A 21748-nucleotide genomic window follows, 5' to 3' on the forward strand; every position below is an offset into this window, starting at 1 on the left:
TTTCTACCACCTTTGCCAAGTCAAGCTACTAGTGTTCTACTTGGCCCTGGAACACCTAGCCATAGTGATCCACACAACGATCACTTCTAGACTAGACTTCTGCAATTCACTCTACATAGGCCTACCCTTAACTTTGACCTGGAACTTGCAACTGGTCCAGAATGCAGTGGCCAGGGTCCTCACAGTAACACCATGGAGGGCCTACATCTGACCCATTCTCCAACAACTGCACTGGTTACCAGTCGAATTCCAGATCAGGCTTAAAGTTTTGGTAATTACCTTCAAGGCCATATGTGGTCCAGGCACAGTGTACCTGAGGGACTGCCTTTCTACATACAACCCTCAAAGAACTCTGTGCTCTGCCACCTCCAACCGACTAATGATCCCCGCCCCAAGGAAATCTGCTTGACCTCAATCAGGGCCAGAGCCTTCTCTGCCCTGGCCCCCACTTGGTGGAATGAGCTCCTAGTTGAGATCATGGCCTAACAGAACTAAAACAGTTTGGCAGAGCCTACATAAGGGAGCTCCTCCACCAGGCTTTTGGTTGAGGTCGACTGATGCTAAACAGCACCTATTGGACCCCTGAATCTCCCTCCCTTGAACCCATACGACTGAGTTGACCAACCGTGGGTCTGCTGGATTGTCTGCTATGTTGGAATGCTATCTTCTCTGTTGTTATTATTATTACTGTTGCCTTTTATTCATTATAATCACTGAGTTTTATGTACTGTTCTTGTTTATGTTTCATGTGAACCGCCCTGAGTCTTAGGGGAGGATGGTATATAAATTGAATGAATGAATGAATGAATGAATGAATGGTAACTCCCAAGTAGAGCTCCTTGCCCTCACATGCAAGGTTTGCTATCAGGAACCTTCTGCATACAAAGCACGCATGCTGTCACTGAGCACTTTCTGTGCTGAGCTCTCTGAAGTGTCTGAACAAATATCGTGCTGGATATCCCTCTCCCCCATGCTAGCCTTAGCTTGCTGTTTCAGACTGCTGGAACCTGCCAGCAGATTTCAGAGATGAAATTTCCAGGATGTTATTCAGTACTGAAGCCCTTCCACCCAAATTGAATTTGGGCACAGCTTCCATCCTAGTCAATTTCACTGGTTTACAGGTGTGAAACTGACTAGATGAGAAGGTTATCTGAAAGTTATAGCTTCTCCTACCAAGACGTTGTAGCTTTTCCTACCATTGGCTTGGAGGCATTTCCTTCGGCTCGCCACAGCACTGATAAAGCTGTTCTGACTTAGCAGTGATATCAGGGTTCTCTCAGCCTCACCTACCTCACAGCGTGTCTGTTGTGGGGAGAGGAAGGGGAAGGCAATTGTAAGCCACTTTGAGGCTGCTTTTTGTAGAGAAAAATAGCATATAAGAACCAACTTTTCTTCTTCTTCAGTAGTTGAACGGGCTGCTGTTGGAAACAGACCTTGGTCTGATCTGGCAAGGAAACCTTATAATTTTTAACAGTTGATAAATTTCCCACCAGGAAAGGCAGTGTTTACACAGTTTTCTTTCTACTGTAAAGTGCATTTTTGGTGTCACACCATGAAAGAATTTGCCATTCAATCTGGTTTTCAAAGACTATCGTGGGTTGGACACTGAGCCAAAACAGCTTTTTCTCCTTGGGACAATATTGCAAAACTATATACAAGAGGGTGGCTGTCATGTCTGTGTGTGTGTGGGGGGGGGGGGAGAGATAGCAAATCATTCTCACTGCCAAGGCCACAGTCTGATATTCCTTTGTATTCCACACCAGAACGAATGCAATCCATATTCAGATAACAGATCCTGATGCACTGTAGACCTTTCAGTGTAGTATCTGGTTGGATTTGACACCTATTCCTGTTGAAAGAAACACTGGGCTGCTGTCTTGGATAAGTGCCTACCTTGCCACAACTAACTGGAGAAAGCAAGGGAGACTGTGGAACACGAAAACAATATGAAAATGAATGGAATATAGGAAGTTACACAAACATCTTTGTGGTCCCTTGAAAATTTCCCCATGAAAATTTCCATTACAGATTGAGAAGTGATAATGTCATGAGTATGTGTAAAAAGAGTGGGTTGTACCTTTGGAGCCCATAGATGGTCACAAAAAGTGACATCACTTTGGAAGAAACAGTTGTGTAAATCCATGTAGTGTGTACCTAGCTGCCACCAGCACTCTCGGGGGCTACTGTCTATGCATGTACAGTTTGTTTTTCTTAGTATTAATTTGTTTAATGTCTTTTCTGCTCTGCTAGTTCCTTCTGCCCTGTAGCCACTTTGCCTTCTTACCTAGTTTTTTATTTTATTTTGTAGATGGCTTGCACTGTCTCTTCTAATCTAGATCATATTGGTCCTTATTTTGAGTCTTCAAAATCCTTGTTAGTATCAATTCTTTTTTTCCTACAAAGTTTTCCTTGTATGTGGATCCATTTTGTTACTCTCTGTCTGTCTGCCTATTTAACACCACTGCCAAGGCCACCAGGGCAGCTACCATTGTAAGAAGGATCACTGTAATTATAAAACGTTGGGGTTCCAATGAATTAAATTAGATTTTGCTTTCCTGCTTTTCTCTCCTCTTTGCACCTTCTGAAAAGCTGCTGCTGAAGACTGAGAATCTTCCAAGAAGCATGCCATTCTTTGAACTGCAGGAATGTGAAACTGCTGCCACCACTCATGCAACATTACCTCTGTGCATGCCCTTAGAACTTGGGGACATTTTAGACATGAAACAGGGTCCCAGTGCTCTCATCCCATCATCCTTGTGCTCTTAAAACTGTGTTTTGCATGGGCAGCATGGCTTGGGACAAGAACTCACAGAGACCGCTTACGCACTGGTGATTTCATGCCAGGCTGCAGGCTAGAGATTTAGTCGTGACAGATTGCCTCACCTCTTCATGCATCCACATGGGGGAACATTTGGCCTGGTGCACTTCATCCACCCCCGATTTGTGCTCCTGCACGGGAGCTGGGGCAGTGAAGTCCCCAATGCATAAACAGTCAGAGTGCAGTCACAGCTATGAAGATTCTAGAGCAATGTCCAATCACACTAGTTCTATAAAATGGAGGAGGGACAGAATGTTTTAAGCCACTTAGGTCCCCATTGGGAAGAAAAGCATGGTATAAATGAAATAATTAAAAAAAAAAACAGCTGCAGATACTAGGAAGGGGCACTCAGGGGGCATGATTGGGATGCAAACTTCTGAGCCCAAGGAAAGCAATTCACCAGCCTCATTTTGATCTCACAGAAGTTTCATCTACCACTGAAGCTCACAATAGGACTGGCCAAGCAACATCAGAATTTGCCACACTCAAATGATGCCCCTGGAAGAAGACGAACATCTCTCTCAAGAGCAACATTCGTCTCTTCCAGATGCTAATCCTGCCAATCCTCCTATATGGATCAGAAACATGGACTTTACTAAAATCTGACATAAACAAACTTGAGACCTTCCAAATGAGATTTCTGTGGCAGATTCTGGGTGTCGCTCTATGTGATCATAATCGAAATGAGGCAATTCAGACAAAATGTGACAACCAGCTGCAAATTAAAGAGCAAATCCAAAAGCGCAGACTGCAATGGTTTGGCCATGCCTACAGAATGAACACCAGCAGGCTGCCTCATAAACTCCTCTGGCGAGAACGACTAACTGAATGGAAGATCCAACAACTGGCACCAAAGAAAACATGGCTTAAAAAGATTGAGGAAGAACTTAGAAACCAGCGATTGACTATTCATATGGCCAAAACTACTACCACCAATCGCCAAGAGTGGAAATCCAGCAGCACCTACAGCAGCTTATTGTCTGAGCTTAAATCAATGTTTTTTATCAACTGTTGAACACTTATCTAGGAATACATAACAGCTCACTTTCGTTTTGCTTGACTTTTACTCATACTATGACTTGATGAGTGTTTTGGAGTTAAACAAAGATTTTGGAGAAATGTAATGGTTTCACCAGGAGCTGGACTATAGGTGTTAATAGTTCTTGATTACTCCATTAGTACTGGACAGGAAAGCTATCAAGTCTGAGAAAAGCTGTTAAGTATTCCTAAATTAGGGCAACTATATACATGGGAAGTGAGAGTGGAATTTGATGAGATTAGTCACAGATTCCTGAGAAACAGATTGTCCTAAATTATGCATCTCCCTGGGGTGGAGGAGATAGCTAGCAGGTCATCCGCTCTTTCCCATATATTCTAAACTGTAAGTCCAGACTATTCTCTGGAAGATTTTTTCTGGTTGGCATCCATTTCTGTGTCCTGTTGGGCCAGACAGTCTATTTGTGCTCATGATTCGATTGACACCTATTTCTGAGTCATTTTAGGTCAGGTAGCATATTGCATTGGATATCCAAAATGATATTGAAGGAAGGGTGTTTGTATCTTTAAATTGTCCCTCAATGAGAGGAAGGGTCTGACTGCTAACAACAAGGGCTCATGGGGGAATGGCAACTCATAATATGAAAGGCTTTAAAGGGAACAACCAGCACCTTGAATTGTGCCAAAACCAAAAAGGTATTCAATGAAGCTGCCAAAACACCAATGTTATATGATCTTACAGGGTAAACTGGTCAGTAGTCTCTGCCAGCTGAAGCTTTTGAGCAGTTTTCAAGGGCAGCCCCATATAAAATGCACTACAATCATTGTGGTAACAGTGGCACAGGCCACCATAACAAGATCAGTAATTATCAAGACAATCTTTAAATGCAGCCATGAAGCTAACTATTAAAGTGACAAAGATAAGAAAGGATTGCTAAAGAAAGATAGGGAGAATGGAACTGAATGAATACTTCATATGAGATTTGGCTGCAGAAAAAGTGGGGCAGTTATCCACAGGAAAGGACATGAATAGCCCTTTGTTATGTAAAGAATATGGAAGGAAAGTAGTAGGGCTTCAAATTATATAAATCATCCATTGACACCCCACAAGTCATTGTGACAGCTGGGCAAGTGAGAATCTGCATGCTAATCCTCTTCCCATCGATGACGCTTACATACTTTGTTCATGTCCGTGTAGCAGAGTTTTATACTTCACTACAAACTCAAAACAGGATAAACTCATTTCTTTCTAAAACATGGGAACCATACCATAGCATGATCCACCAAAGCTGCTCTTGTATTCTTACAGTAATTTATTCTAGACAGTACAGAGGAAGACAGAAAATCTGGCACAGAGGTGCCATTTTCAGCAGCAGCTCTGTGTTCTTTGTATCATTCAGAGCTTCCCTTGTTTTTAGGTTTCAAGTAAGTTCTGAAGTGAGGGGGAAAAAACATTTAATAGGAACCTTTGACACATCCATGAAAAAGTATGGTTGACTGTTGTTTGCGAAGCTTACAAAACCAAATAAGCATTACAGCAGAATTCTTGGATCTTGGATTTGCACACCAGAAATTCTGGTCCCTTGTCTTAAACTTGAAGTTCAGAAAGACATAGACATTATTCAGCTTCATACTTTCACAGGTTCAATCTGAAGATAAAAGAAGTGCCCAAATCTGCACCAAATGAAATTCAGTTAACTTTGCCATCCTGACGGAAATGCAAAAATAATGGACCCAAATAACCCGCAGATTTTAAGAAGGAGGTTGAACAGAAAATTTATATGATTTGGGAAAGATTGTCCGCATGCCAATATTTGTTTTTCTTTCTGTCTATGTGTTCGCCTTAAGCCTACATGAATCATTGTAATGAGTAGTGACAAGCCATGCTTTTATTTTCAGTGGTACTTTAAATGTTTCCGGAACACTTTCTACATCAGAAAAATTGAGTCAGGATTTCTGCTTGGGTTCTCATAATTTACTAGAGTAAACAAACTATCTATAACCACAAAAAGCCTACTCCTCAGACAGAGTAATTTTGGAACAAGAGAGATGCCACAGCATTCCTTCGCCATGCTGGTAGTTAATGACTGAGTGTACAGGGAATCCTTAGCAACATGTTGGACAACAGTCTTCAAGAACTGCAATGAACACAGTGTGTTGCTGGCCACATTGTCATCAGTAGGTCATGCCATTGCTGCACAGCCTCAGATGCTGAGGGAGGTCTGTTTTGGGCCATCCAGAGGCCCAAACTCTCATTACTGTCAAGATATTCTGAGGATTCATAAGTTGAAAGCAAGAACTGTAAGATTGTCCCCTGTAAGATAGCAGTGCAGTAGCGAGTCTACAAGTTGAACTCTGCAAAGGACGGCAGAGTTTCTCCATTCTAGTGAAATGACTGATTGGACCAGTCATTTTCTTTTCCAAGCATTGTTTCTATCCCATTAACTATTAAATAACCTTAGCAATCCCAAGTAAAAATGTCACAAGGAAGTTATGCCTATCTTGACACTGTGTCTTCATATTTGGCTAAGGGGTATGTGGGCGGAGAGTGGGCGGGGCCCCTCACCCGGACAGACAAGAGCTCCAGCCAGTAGGGTGAAGGGCCAATTGGAAGGTGCGAAGTGCCTTCCGATTGGCCCGTCACTCGACTGGCTGGAGTTCGCCTCACTGGTCACCAGCAGCTGTGCCGTGGAGGACATGTGAGCAGGAAGGAGGCCGGGGGAGGCTTCCCTGTGGGCCTTGGAGAAGCCCGCCGTATCGCTGCCGAGGCGGGCCTTCTCTGAGGCCCACAGGGAAGCTGGGGAGTCAGTGGGGAGGGGGCATGGGGGTGCCCCAGGGCATGCGGGGGCTGCTGCCGTGGCCCCCCTTTCAAAGCCTAGTAGCCTAGTAATCATATAATCATATAATCAAGCATATTAATGAAAAATACACACAGATGGACTGATAGAATGCATGGTTACAGCCATTCATTAAATAGTGCAAATATATTGATGGCATAAGAGCAGTCTGTTGGCTGACATACAGTAATTAAGACTACTAGTTCCTCCTGCTTGTTTCCCATACTCTGTGCATTAGTGTAGAGACATCGTAATCTATTTCTTGTGTGCCCTATGGTTTTGATTTTTGAACTTCCTTGCAAATTAGTAGTTCCCTGCTTATATGCCATTCCCTGTAGATTTGCAATCTTCTCATCTTGAGTTCTTGCCATCACACTAAGTTCTGAATTTACATCTCCCTTTGGATCTAGTTTAAAGCCCTCTTCACCAGTTGTGCAAGGGTTCTCCCAAAAATACTTTCCCCATCCCTTGTGAGGTGCATACCATCTCCTGATAGTAGACCTTCATATTTACATCATAGACCATGATCCAGAAATCCAAACCTTCCCGACGACACCAGTGATGTAGCTAGTCATTTACTTGCATGATTTTTCTCTCTCTTCCTAAGCCACGGCCACTTACAGGAAGGACTGATGAAAACACAACCTGTGCTCCCAGGTCCTGTACCTTTTCCCCCAGATCCACAAAGTCTTTCTTAATATGTTCCATACTCTGTTGGGCAGTATTATTTGTTCCTACATGGATGAGAAGGAATTGATAATGATCTGAGGGCTTGATGAGCCTGTCCAGCCATTCTGTGACATCCTTTATGTGTGCACCAGGTAGGCAGCAGACCTCTCGAGACAGCAAGTCTGGTCTACACACTTCGGCCTCTACGCCTCTCAGCAGAGAATCCCCAATTACCAGTACCGATTTCTTTGTACCCTTGGGAGCAGAACTAAAACTCTCTCTTGTTGGGGACTGTGAAGTGTTTGCTGGGCTTTGTGGGGTCATCGAGGAAGAAGACCTAGAACTCTCACCTGTGGGGGCCTGTGACTTTTTTGTTGGTGTTCGTTGAGGCTTGTTCTTCATGGGGGATTGCACATGTTCCTGTGTTCCTGAATCAACCTCTTCAGGCAGATCCTGGAACTGATTACTGAGCATCAGTGGATCAGATCTTCTCCTCATTCTTCTGCTCTTATGTGTAACATACTTCCATTTATTACCCTCCTGATTTTGATTTACCCCGGGGTAAGAAGACAATCATTCCACAGATGTTACATGTCACTACCTGACCTTCTTCAGTCTTCATGCCACTTTGGTTCATCTGAAATGCTTCTCAAACAGTCCTACACTTCACTGAATCCTTCAGTTTGATCCTCTGGCAATGAGCCTATAGCCAAGAGTCCTTTAGCACTTGCCCTATGGCTCCTTAGAGCCTTCTGGTTTGATTCAGAACCCAAGAGTCCTTTTGGTTCTTTTGGTATTGTGTGCGCCAAACATGTGCGCCTCTGGCAAGCAAGAGCCTTTTATAGCACAAAGGCCTACTCAGCAGAGGGCAGAGCTAGCAGTCAGCTCCTGAGTCAGCTCCTGAGATAACACTCTCCTTCTCCCAGCTCCTCCAGAGACTGCCTCCTCTGGCAAACAAGAGCCTGTTATTATGACCCACTATGATAAGTGTTATCAACTGTCCTTCGATTTCAGTATGCCAGCTGTGTACCAATCCCTTGCCCCTCCATTTTGCAACTAGAGAAGACAACCACAAGAGAAACTTTATCAAATCTTTGCAGCACAAGCAGGGAAGTTTGCTGCATGACTTTGACACCATCGTAGCCTAAACTTCCCCCCTAGGATTTTTATTGTGAGGATAAAAAGGAGGAGGAGAGAATGATACTCTTAGCTCATTTGGATCTCCACTGGGGAGAAAAACAAGGTATAAATAAATGAGACTTCCAGTTATGCTGGAAGAGACTTGGTAAATTATGTGCAGAACACATGAAGGTTCTATGATACAGTATGAAGGAATGACGGACTGTGAAATCATTTAGAGTTAAGGCCAAGTTAGTGGTGGGGACAGAGGAAAAAAGAGGGGGCTGAACATGTAAGAGTTTATATACTATTCTAAGTATGTATACTAGGGATGGGCACAACCTATGAAAATGAACTTTGGTTTTCAGCTTGCTTTTCAGCTCAGCACAAACTGAACCCCAAACTGATCCGGGAGTCCCGCTAACAGATCAGACTGGTTTTTGTGGATTGGGGCCTTTAAACAGGGCTGGCAGAAAGCCCCCCAAACAGCTACTTGGCCACTTGGCTGTATTGGACTGTTCTGTGCATTTAAACTTTAAAAGGAGTGCAAAAGGCAGCTTGAAAAACAACATAAACTGTGGACTACTAAAAAAAACCCTATAATCTAAATAGCAGGCTATATTTTCCCTTTTCATCTGCTCCCTTTCAGGGCCTAACAATTTGATCACAAATATACATCAGGGGAAAAGACGGCCTGACATAGTTTCCCACTCCATCAAATACTTTGAACTGATACCCCTGGCATTGTACAATGTTGATTATTTCCAGATCATCAGTAGTTACTAGTTATTTCCACCTCTCTTTTATTAATTTTTTTTGAAATGAACAAAAAGAAACACACCTTGATTCTTTGCCCAAAACTTTAGATTTTTCAAATATCCATATAATATAATTTTGGGACTCTGATTGGATCATGATTCTATGTGCACAATATGTAGAACACTCCTGATAAATATGGGCAAGGCTCTTATGCATTAAAGAAGAAGAAGAAGAAGAAGAAGAGTTGGTTCTTATATGCCGCTTTTCCCTACCCGAAGGAGGCTCAAAGCGGCTTACAGTCGCCTTCCCATTCCTCTCCCCACAACAGACACCCTGTGGGGTGGGTGAGGCTGAGAGAGCGCTGATATCCCTGCTCGGTCAGAACAGTTTTATCAGTGCCGTGGCGAGCCCAAGGTCACCCAGCTGGTTGCATGTGGGGGAGCGCAGAATCGAACCTGGCATGCCAGATTAGAAGTCTGCACTCCTAACCACTACACCAAACTGGCTCTCACAGAGTAGAATTTCAACTTAGAACAATAGTGCTAAGCTTATAAACAATGCTGTGGTTCCTGCTACTCAGCTGGGCCTCAGAAAACAGCCCCAAGCCTTTTACCATAGTGCCCTTTTGAGTGCCCTCATATTGGACTTTGGAAGACCTTGGGAGGCTTTGCCCACCTGTAGCCTCTAACAATTATTGCAGCCACATTTTTCTGATCAAGAAACAGCTGTGATTTCCCATGATAGTGACTTTTTACTACTCTAGATCTTGACTTTCACCTTGTACCTATAATGAGAACTACTCAGATTCCTTCCTTCCTGCCAGTCAGCCAGTCAGTCAGTCAGCCAGCCAGCTAGCTTGGTGTAGTGGTTAAGAGTGGTGGTTTCTAATCTGGTGAACCAGATGTGATTCCCCACTCCTCCACATGCAGCCAGTTGGGTGACTTTGGGCTCCTCACAGTCCTGATAGTGCTGCTCTCACAGAGCAGTAATGTCCAGGCTTTCTCGGCTCCACCTACATCACAAGGTGTCTGTTGTAGGGAGACGGAGGGAAGGTGATTGTAAGCTGCTTTGAGACTCCTTTGGATAATGAAAAGCGGTGTATAAAATCCAACTCTTCTCCTTCCTTCCTTCCTTCCTTCCTTCCTTCCTTCCTTCCTTCCTTCCTTCCTTCCTTCCTTCCTTCCTTCCTTCCTTCCTTCCTTCCTTCCTTCCTTCCTTCCTTCCTTCCTTCCTCAGTCCTGTCTCCAGTGGCCTCTATGGCCAATATGGTTGACAGCTCTGGATTAGGAACTACCTGGAGATTTTGGGGGTGGAGCAGAGAGGCTGGGGTTTGGGAGGGGATGGATTTCAACAAGGTATAATCCCACAGAGTCCATCTTCCAAAGTGGCCATTTTTTCCATGGGAGCCAGTCTCTGTTGCCAAGATGCTCAGACTAAGGGCTTTCCTCTCATTCTTATCTTGCTGCCTATCCAGCTTCTTCTTTGACACTTTCTCTAAGTGGAAGAGGTGGATCCTCAACAGCAATGTTTGATATCTCTTCCACCACCAGGCTGGTCATTTCTAGAGGGTCATATGAGGCTGTCAGTTTTCTGAGGAGGGGTTCCCAATCATCATACCAATCAATGGGAAACAAATCGAATTCAATACATTCCTCAAAGAAATGGAATTTATGTAAACTGAAGGCAAACATAAGCCAAACAAAGTCTACTAATATGCCTGCTATCAATGTCTCTGTCTTTTGCTTTGGCTCTGGATACAATTCTTACCTCCAATTCATTTCAGTTCTTTCAAGAGTGGCTACCTCTTGGAAGGTTACAAGTGGATGTACATGGATTCTGAACCTACCACGGGTAACAAGCTGCCAAGATGAACTCATATTGCCCCTTCTTCTTCTCCATTTGCCAGAGAGCAATGGGTTGGGAATGCACAGGCATTCTGATAGATGGTAGTTTGTAAGCTGCTTTGAGAAACCCCCCTGGGGGGAGGTTGAAGTAGTCATCATCACCCTCCATCCCCCAATGCCCTTGTTCGGGTAGGGGAGAGTGGTATTTTCCGCCGTGTTGGGTATTTTTATAGTCTTTTAATTGGGGTTTTAATGGGGGATTTAAAGACTATTGTTACCCGCCACGAGCCTGTAGGTGGCGGGAAATAAATATAAATATAAATATAAATATAAATATAAATATAAATATAAATATAAATATAAATATAAATATAAATATAAATATAAATATAAATATAAATATAAATATAAATATAAATATAAATATAAATATAAATATAAATATAAATATAAATATAAATATAAATATAAATATAAATATAAATATAAATATAATAAATAGTTGTCCAGCAGAAAAGCCTCATTCCCCAACTATGGATTCAAGGGGGAAACAGCAGAACAAACTTGGCTCATGCAAACAAAGATTGCCCATGAACTACGCAGGGTTCTGAGTGCATTGTTTACTTTTCCAAAGAACAGACTGGTGTTAAGAAGTACACCAGACCCCCCCCCCCCAAACACATACACTGATATTACTGATTTACTGCTAAAGTAGGAAGGGGAGAGGTCATGCCAGTTCTAATATGATTCTCTCCAAATAGGTTGCCAGCTCTGGGTTGGGAAATATCTGGAGGCTTTGGGGGTGGAGCCAGGACTGGGCAGGGAGGGACCTCAGTGGAGTATAATAAGTACTATGGAGGCCACCCTCCAAAGTGGCCATTTTCTCCAGGGGAACTAATCTCTGTTGCCAGGAGATGAGCTCTAAAATCAAGGGATCCCCAAGTCCTACATGGGGCCTGGCATCCCTATCTCCAAATTGTGACAAAGGTTAGAGGGGCTTGAACACCTAGCAGCAGTTGCCTGGCAAAGACTCTGCTTTGCGAGGCCACATCCTACACACAGAATCTGAAGGGGATGGATCTTCATAGGTGGATTGGACTGTACATTTTGTTAAAGAAATATTCAGCAAGCTAATCCTAAAACTGAGGTCAGCAATTTTAGTTCCCTTCTCAATGCATGAGCCTGAAAGGAAATGGTGGTCCCTAATGTAAAGACCACCACTTTATTTAGTAAGCCATGTAATCCTCCAGTGTAACATGAGTAATAATATCATGTTACATGCACTATAACTAGCAAATTACCAAGACTGATCGGAGAAGTCCTTGGAGAGAATAACAATTTACTACCTAGTTTAGAACATTTGTCTAATCCATGATGCTGATCCAAAGCAAGAAGTAGGAAAAGACATCATTAGCTAATTATAATGTGAATGTGTCTATTCATTACTGCAAAGAGTTGCTCTTTATCAACATAGCTATTTGATATTATAGTAATTTAACAAGGAGGACTAACAAACATAGACAGCTACTTGGGGGGAAAAATGAAAGTATCAGCTTGCCTGGCAGCTGTTCAGGAGAAATAAACTGTTATTTCCAGTGCAGAGATCAATCACTTCACATTTTAGCTTCAGCATATTTTATAATTTGACAACAATGCCTCCCAGACTAAAATGAAAAGTCTCAAACAAAGCTCCCTTTATTCTGGCTTCTATTTTTAAAGGAAGGATTTATTTCTGACTCATGTGGTGGGAAGATGATTTAGGTTTTATATGTTTCCTTTTTCCTAGGGTGGAAACCAATATTAGTTCAACTATGATTTGGAATATATAATCATTTAACACATTACAATTTGAATTTTCTCCCATAGACTGTTTATGCACTGCAGGTTTCATGCTGGGCTGCAGACTGGAGTTTTAGTCATGGCAGGTTGCCCCACCTCTTCCTGCACCCACATGGGGGAGCATTTGGCCCGGTGTGCCTCATCCGCCCCTGACTTGTGCTCCTGCATGGGATCTGAGGCAGTGAAGTTCCCAGTGCATAAATGGCCATAAACGAAAAGCAAATCAAAATACTTCTTAACCTGAATTCAGTTTATCCTTTGGTTTCTGTACTAAGGTCACTGCACCTTTAGATGATCCATGGCCCCCAATTTGCCAGTGGGAGCTTTGTAGCCACAGGTCTGGAGGTCACCGGCTGGGAAGAAAGCCACATGCTCCTCTTGCAGCATGGGTGGGCAGTACCAGCCACAACATCCTTAGGGCTCTCAAGGTGGGCAGGCTGCTTCCTGCGACAGCCAGCCAATCACAACAGCATGCAGCTGAGAGGGCATGGGAGGAAATGCCAGTTATGCTCCATCTGCCACCCAGTGGCTTAAACACTAGCTGACCTTTCATTCTGCTCTGCTTTCTTCAGATCAACATGGCTATCCACCTGAAAGTTTTCTTCAGGCACTGCTCCCTCTCTCCCATATATATGTGTGTGTGTGTGTGTCTAATTTGCTTATTATGTTTTCCATTAGGGCGGTTTCCAGCACTGGGCAGGGTCCATTTGGGGGCAGGCTGTGCCTGCATGACTGCCTCCTCCTGCTGGGAACCCCCTTAAGGGGTCTTGGGGCTAAGCCTTATCATGGCATGTCCAGCTTGGGCTTGTTTGCTTGGCTCCATTTCCAGGGAACAAGAGTTCTGCACTTGTGCCTTTGTGGCTTGCTGCTTCTGGTTTCCTCAGCTGGTGGAAAGGGGATAGGATTGATTGGCTGACAGATGGGTCACGTGATGCGTTGGATCCTGCCCTATGCTATGCCAATGCTCCGTTTGCTGTAACTCAATAAATCTGTGGCCTATTTTTTCCTCCAGTTGCTTATCTGTGACTTTTGTTTGTTTACCTTCTTGTTCTTCCCCTTTGGCAGCCATTATCTACCCTTAGGACAGCAATTATACTTTAAGCTTAGTGTGAAGATGGAAATGATATTGGTAGAACAATGAGACAGTTTAGAAATGTTCTCACTATGTTCTGTACCACTGTATTCCTTCTGTTTCCAAAGTGGACTTCTGGGGGGGGAAAACCCTAAATGTTTGTAGGAAAAATTGGCTGTGGTCTGTGTTAATTGGCTAGTGCCCATAACATTACCAAGATATATTACTTCTTTACTGCCTGGAGTGGTTTTGCAATGGTTTTTTAAATTTTTTCAATTTATTTCAATGAAGAAAGGGACTAGTACTGAAACATATGCTCAACACTTAATAAATCAATAGCAAGAGTGGAAATCGACATACAGCATGGATAGAGAGGCAAGACTGATAGAAATCTCAGTGCTGGATTTTATAGAATATATATCTGCCTTGCAAAGCTACAAGTAAAGAACCTATTGTGTCTTTTTTCAAACCCAGCAGAATCAGTAAAAGACACAGGGGCATTTCCCACGGCTTAAAAATAGCACAATGGTTGCTGATTGAAAACGCTACTAATTTGCCATAACGCACGACGTCGTAAACAATCTGCAACAATCCTGAAACCGACCCGCAAAAAGCGCTTCGTTGTAGCGCTTCTAGGGGAATCCAGAAAACTGGATTCACCCTCCGGATAGCGATACACTCCTGCAACCAATCTGCAACAGTAGCGCTAAAGACCTGTGCGTTACCATTGTTGCGGGTTCTTCAAAGTCCCTCCTCCCGAGCCTGTCCTCCAAACTTCCGGCGAACTGTTCGCCATTTTTTTTTTCTCCGAGCGAGCGGGGATCTACGAGGCAACGGGACAGCGACTGGCTTTCAAGCACGATCACTTTCGGAAATTCTGCCCGGACACCACAAGAGTTTTTCACAAGCACAGTGGCACACACCGTCACGTTCCCAAAATTTGCCCAAAGCTTAAAACCCCGTCTACCATCGGCCAGTCCTAGCGGAGTCAACGTACAGGGAGCATTTTAAAAAATTTTCCTCTGAGCGTGCCAACGAACATTCGCCGCTCGCAGTCTCCTGCTTAGCTTAGAGGGGTTCAATAGACATGATTCGTGGTGATTTCATGAGGGGCGGCTTATGTGTAGTGGGTCTTTGTGTGGTTCCCAGTGCGTGCTTGTGCTTGGGTGCGGACAACCCCTTCCATTGGCGGCTAGACCTCCGGCAAGCGGAGTTGCCGTCCCCCGTTCATTTTAAAAAATTTTCCTCTGAGCGTGCCAACGAACGGTCGCCGCTCGCAGTCTCCTGCTTAGCTTACAGGGGTTCAATAGACATGATTCGAGGTGATATCATGAGGGGCGGCTTATGTGTAGTGGGTCTTTGTGTGGTTCCCAGTGCGTGCTTGTGCTTGGGTGCGGACAACCCCTTCCATTGGCGGCTAGACCTCCGGCAAGCGGAGTCGCCGTCCCCCGTTCATTTTAAAAAACATTCCTCTGAGCGTGCCAACGAACGTACGCCAGTTACATGTCATGTTTGGTTGATTTATGCTGTGGCTGGTGAATATTATTGGGGAACTGCCGAGTACTGCCGCACTTGCTCTCGGTTGAACACCGGCATGCGTTTGTGTAATGGCGGACATTTTCCTAAAATGGCTCCCGCTGCATGTTCAAACTGCTCTTCTCGCGTGTAAACGAATACGCGCATGCGTTAAGTCAAACAACAAGGGCGCCAATCTGGCCATTAGGAGCAGATCCTGTTCCCGCGCGAGGAGTTTTGAACGTGACATGTGACCTGATGTGGCCAATGTGCGTGTCCCCTGCTGCCCTCCACCAATCAGGAGCCGGCTAGTCCCTTTGTCTTTGTGTGCGGGAAGGTATATGATCCGTTGCACCCTGCACCTCCCACCACCATTTTGCTCAGCTACTAGCAAAAGCAACATGGAATCGTCTTCTCAAGCCTCGTCCGTCCCTGCAACCGGCCGTGGCCCAACTTGGAGGGACGCGGAGATCAGGGACCTGATCGGGATTTTCTCGGAGGAGAAAATCCAGGACGCGTTCCAGTCCTCCCACAGGAATAGGGAGGTTTTTGAACAAGTGGCTATTAAGATGCGCGCCCTGGGCCACAACAGGACCGGCCTTGAATGCCGGTCGAAGACCAAGACAATGAGGGCAGAGTATATGCGTGCCGTGAACCATAATAAGGGTTCCGGCAACGAAAAGGTTACCTGCCCCTACTTCGAGGAGCAGCGCCAGCTGTACGGGGACGGGGAAGGATCCGGCAGGCCGAAGCGCGTCGGCCGGAGCCTTAAGGTGGTTCGGAAGCCGGCTGCCCCGGTCGAGGAACCACCCGCTGAGGAGGATCCCGGCGAGGGAACCTCCTCCAGCTTTCGCCCTCCACCCCCCGTCCAGCAACGAGCCGCGGAATCGGTAACGCTGGACCTGATCGCCATCGCTCCTGGGGAGCCAGAGGAGGCTCCTGAGCAAACGCCCCTTGCCTCCGGTAAGTGATTTTCTTTTTATTTTATATTTCCTTTTGAGCAAATGTGTGTTCTGACGTTTGGGCATCGTTTTCTCGTGTGTTCGTTGCAACGCATAAGACGGTAGGCTGTGGAGTGCTTGCTGTGGTTACTATTTGAAACGGTTTTAATTTTATAATTTTATAATTTAATTTTTAAAAGATTTTAAAAGAAGGTAGGCTGTGGAGTGCTTGCTGTGGTTACTATTTGAAACGGTTTTAATTTTATAATTTTATAATTTGATTTTTAAAAGATTTTAAAAGAAGGTAGGCTGTGGAGTGCTTGATGTGGTTAGTATTTGAAACGGTCATGTTTAACCAACAGCCCCAAAATATTTGCAGCATGCCTCGCCCATAGGCCTTCTGCAGTACTTTGGCTCACAACTTTGGGAGCTTGCTTTGTGGTTCATGGTGTATGCTTGCTCGTTTTTCACTATTTTCTGCTCTTGTCCACAGAGACACAGTTGCCAGGGACGGGGCCCCTAGAGTCTCCAGCAGCACCTGACGTGGATAGTGATTCGGGGGCATCAACTAACATTGGTAAGTATTAGTAAAAATAGGGGGGGGGGGGCTGTTTTAACTGCTTTGTGCTTTTCTGTTTGTGCAGGGCAGCAGCACTGCTAAGAGAAAGAAGAGAGTCCCTCTGCGTTGCTGGTGTAGGCTTTGAAGCTGGCTTTGCCACCCTTTGGTCCTAGATCTGTTTTTTTTCCTTTTTTTGCAGATTTCATACCCGGAACACAGGAGGAGGAACAGCCTAGGGTGCTTGGACCTCCTGCCCGGCGCAGGCGGATACAGATTCAAGATGGTGAGCGTGCATGACCTGTTCCTTTCGAGCCATAGCTGCAGGACAATGTCGCTAGGCACTAACCATGTGCTCCCTTTTAATTGTTGAGAGTCCTGCTGTGAAAGTAGGCAAAAGTAAAAGCACACCATGGGCAAACAAACAATAGCCATGTGCTCGCCGGGGATTGTTTAAATTCTTGGCAGGAAAACACGGGGACAAAAAAGAACACCATGTCCACCATGGTGTGTTTTGACTTTTTTGATGTTACTAACAGTTTTGTTTCTCATTTTTTGCCAACAGAGGTTCTTTCAGATGAGGAGGAGGAACCACCCCTGGCTCCAGGCAGCCCACCACCTAGAGGTGCGCTCCCAGCAGAGGAGAGGCTTACGAGGGAACGCGGCAGGCTGAGGCGCGTCTCCGTCTTGACAAGCGTGGGAGAGAGGCTCCTTGAGCACTGCTATGAGGAGTCACGGCGTGCCGCGGCCGCTGACCAAGCCATGCTCACACTCATTGCCCAGGAGGGGAGAAAATTGAGGGCAGTCCTTAGAGAGACAAACCAAATCCTACGCGAAGGCGTGGAGGAGGTGCGTCTGATAAGGAGACTCATGGAGAGGGCTGTAGCGGTCATGGAAAGGGCCTACCCTCCACAAATCGCCCCCCCACCACCACCCACACCAACACCACCACTTCCAGCACCCACCCCACCGACTCCCTCTCAGAATGCCTCCACCCAAACAAGAAGGAGGACTATTCTCGGAAAGAGAAAAATAAAACCAGCAGACAAGTACTCCCCCTCCTAGTTTTGCCCACTTTTTCTATTTCATGTTATCTGTGTTTTGTTGTTTGTTGAATAAAGTTTATATTTTTGACTCTGTCTCTGTGTACCCTACTGTAGAATCTGCAAGGCTGAAAGCGGCCTCTCTAGTGATTGTGTATATTGTGGTACTGCTGTGTGGGTTGGAGGTTGGAGGGGTGTTAGTTCAAGGAGTTTTAGGAGTGTGGTGTGGGGTTAAATATGTGCGAGTTTAAGAAGTCACACTGGAGTCTTGTTATAAAATTTGCAATAACATTTTATTTTAAAAAACATTTTAACAGGGGAAAAACATTAGGGAATGAAACTTGGAGCCCCACCAGCACCACCACCCCCCACCCCCCTGGAAAACCAATTTTTTTTAACAAAAGTATACATTTAACAGGGGAAAAACATTAGGGAATGAAACTTGGAGCCCCCCCCCCAACCCCTACCCCAAAACACAAACAGGAAACAAAACTCAGGTCCCACCGCTCCCCTCCCCAGCCCCTTCCATCGCCCTAACTCTCCTGCACAGCCGTCCCACGGTCCCCCTAACTTTGCGCCGGAAGAGCTCTTCGTCCTCCTTCTTCTTAACTGTGGGGAGGGAGAAAAAGTACACATTAGTACCACACATATTTTCAAATTTCTTTAGTTTACATGCATACACTTTTAAGTGGCCTTAGCCACAGTGTGAGAAGAGTTGGGCAGTGGGGAACATAACCTACGCTCTTCCGCCTCCCTCTGTTGCCTGTGCTGCTCAATCTCCCCTTTCAGCTCCGCCACTTGAGCCTCCAGGGAAGTAACTCTGGCCTCCATGGCACGCAGCCTTGCCTCCACAGTTTCAGCTATAGAAATCAAACAAAGAATTTGATCACACTCCAAAAGGAAGCATCACATCAGGCTCCCATATGGCTCCGTGTGGGTACACACACATGGGTCTCCCTCACAGACATAAAACTCTCACCTGCAGCCTGTCCCGAGGTGGAAGGTCCCTCTTCCTCCCCCTCCTCACGCTCAGGTGCTGTTGCCAGCTTGGATGGTGATTGTGTGGCTGGGCAAAGAAAAAGACAAATCATAATTAAAAGCACACAAAACAGAGATGAAACACAGCTGGTGGACACACCACAGTTAGAGTCTAAGCGCATAACCAAAGTGGTTCTACAGTACTGGCTGGCTAAGTCTGAGGGGGTTGACAGCATCTAAATACTTTCTCGAATTTCATTGGGGACAGTAGGGGAAAGAGGCAGCTAGTCATTCCATGCATGTTTAAGGGCAAAACACAACGAGGGCAGCACTCACCCATATGCCTCCTCATGTCCAGGGGGGGCTTCCCAGCCTTCTCCCATATTTTCACCATCTGGTCGTGGAAGACCGTCCTCCCACTTGGCTGCGGGATCCCCCCCCACTGTTCCAGACTGTTTAGGAAGTCCAGCTTAAGGCGCTTGAATTTTGTCCGGACCTGCTCCCAGGTCCGGACATAGCCCCTCTCCCTCAGCTTTGAAGCCAACACCAGGTAGGCACCCTTGGTGTGGCAATGGGTGCTGGCCATTAGGCGGCCAACACTTTTTGATTGTAGCACAAGCTCCAGAAGTGCCTCAGCCTCGGCGCGCTGCCAGAAGGAGCCCTTCCGTGGCTTCGGCATCTTCGGAATGACGGTTAGGGAACGAACGTGCGTTGCTCCGATCGACCACCCCGTTTTTTAAATGTATCAAAGCTGCCCACCAATAAAATTATTCCTTGGAACATGAGTGGATTGATCCTCCGGTTTGACAGGGGTCGCCAATACTTCCTGGCTACCCGCCTCCCCGAACTTTCCCCATTCAGCGCTTCCGTATTGTGTTTGTCAATTTCAGTGGGGAGTTAGCATTTAGGGCTGTCAAAGTGCTTTTGGACCAGAGAATCCCCGTTTTTTTGCTGGCAAAGTACACAAACCGCACAAGACAAGGTTAAACAAAGAACACAAAACTTTATTCAACAACAGAGTAGGAAAAACAATTAAACACGCCTCCTGTTTCTGTAGATGTGGGTGGCTATGGCGTCCCGAACCTTGCACCCCTCAGCATATATCCTTTTTCTCCTTGCTTCAGGGATGTCCTGTGTATCCTGAAGGACTACAGGTTCAGGTTCGTCCTCAGGGAAGGGGATGTTATGTCCCTTGTCCTCGCATATGTTGTGCAAAATCACACATGCGATTATCAGCGGAGTCACATTGTCAATATGTACATGGAGTCGTGACATTAAACAACGGAACCGTGACTTCAAACGTCCAAAGGCACGCTCCACTACATTCCTTGCCCGGGAGTGACTGAGGTTGTAGTGGCTCTGCACGTCCGTCCTTGGCCGCTTGTAGGGAGTCATGAGCCAGCGTCGTAATGGGTAGGCTCCGTCCCCGAGGACCAACGCCGGCACACGCACGCCCTCAATGGTGGCGGTGGGGTTTCCTGGAACAAAGACCCCTTCGTCCATGGCTTTCCTGAGGTTGGATTCCCTGAAAACAAGGGCATCATGCCTCCTGCCACTCCACCCCACCTCGGCATCGATAAACCGGCCGGAGAAGTCCACTGTTCCTTGCAGGAGAACAGAGCAAAAGTCCTTCCTGTTCCCGTACTCTTTTATGCTTCCCCCGGGGGCACGGATAGGGATGTGGCTTCCATCGACGGCCGCAAAACAATGCGGGAATCCAAGCCTGGCAAACCCGTCCATACTCTGGAATAAGGGAAAGAAAAGAATATAAGCCATGGCATGTCAGCGTGGGGTGTATCGCGTCTTCGTTGCTGACCTGTCAAACAAGAAAAAAAATTTAAAGGGCAAAGGGGATAGAATGACACTCACCGCTCCCAGCCGGTCTCCGAGGCACACGACTTTGCTGAACAATTCCGCCTCCATGGCGAGGCAGAACTCCTTAAGGATATCGCCAACCGTAGTGACTCCGAGTCCGAATTGCTGGGCTACTGTCCGGAAGTACTGAGGGGTGGCCAAGTACCACAATGCGGCAGCCACCCTTTTTTCAACTGGAACGGGGCGCCGCATGCCAGTGACTTGCCTCTCCATGCGTCCACGTAGAGCCTCCACGAGTTCAAAAAATGTCCCCCTCGACATCCTGAAGTTGGCAATCCAGTGGTCATCATCCCAGCGAGTCCACACAAAATTCTCCCACCAGTCAGAGGATCGTTCGTCCACCCAGAACTGTCTGGGGAACCGGACCTCTGCCAGAGCTTGCCAGCGTTTCTTGGCCGCCATGGTTACCCTTACAGAACGTCTTCTGCTGCTGGTCAGCGTTCCGGCCACCCGTTCTCGGTACTCCGCGATAGCAGACGTCCGACGCGACAAGGCGATATTCATGCGCTGGACCACCGCGAGCATGTAAGCCAGCAATTGAAAAATAAGCCTCTCCATTGCAACGTTGACCTGTGCTGCGGGCAGTAGGCTACGCAAACAAAAGAGTGAGGCCGACCGCGTGTCTGCCCAGGTGCATATAAGCAGGTAACCTGTGGGCGTGTACTGTGGGCGGGGATTAACCAATCAAACATGTCAATGCATCTGGTTCCTAGAAAACAATAGAAAACACGTTCCAAGGGCGCCAATGATTGGACGATAACGCGTTGCTACGGGGTTTCCTGGGTTTTTTAAAAAAAAAGGGAACCCCGACAAGTTCGGCTTCAGGGTCGAGGTCAAAGGTGTGCCTGCAGTTTGATTGACGGGCACGGGAGGCCAGAAGCGCTAAA

The 21748-nt window shown here is 45.9% G+C and overlaps 1 protein-coding gene across 1 annotated transcript; it reads left to right on the forward strand.

Annotated features, from left to right (window-relative positions):
- Positions 1-14529: 14529 nt before the first annotated feature.
- Positions 14530-18057, forward strand: LOC143837426 (uncharacterized). The gene is made up of 4 exons (XM_077337233.1): positions 14530-16431; positions 16903-16986; positions 17168-17251; positions 17531-18057. Exons 1-4 carry the CDS (start codon positions 15810-15812, stop codon positions 18028-18030), a joined length of 1290 nt encoding a protein of 429 aa, XP_077193348.1. The 5' UTR covers positions 14530-15809; the 3' UTR covers positions 18031-18057.
- The last annotated feature ends 3691 nt before the right edge of the window (positions 18058-21748 follow it).

Source organism: Paroedura picta, chromosome 1, assembly GCF_049243985.1.
Source record: "Paroedura picta isolate Pp20150507F chromosome 1, Ppicta_v3.0, whole genome shotgun sequence".
Lineage (NCBI taxonomy): Eukaryota > Metazoa > Chordata > Lepidosauria > Squamata > Gekkonidae > Paroedura > Paroedura picta.

What these genes read in the sequence shown, in the direction of transcription:
- LOC143837426 (XM_077337233.1), top strand. Translation starts at nt 15,810, where the DNA reads ATGATCCGTTGCACCCTGCACCTCCCACCACCATTTTGCTCAGCTACT. An exon ending in GCAAACGCCCCTTGCCTCCG is followed by an intron (nt 16,432 to 16,902) that starts GTAAGTGATTTT and finishes TCTTGTCCACAG; the next exon opens with AGACACAGTTGCCAGGGACG. An exon ending in GGGGGCATCAACTAACATTG is followed by an intron (nt 16,987 to 17,167) that starts GTAAGTATTAGT and finishes CTTTTTTTGCAG; the next exon opens with ATTTCATACCCGGAACACAG.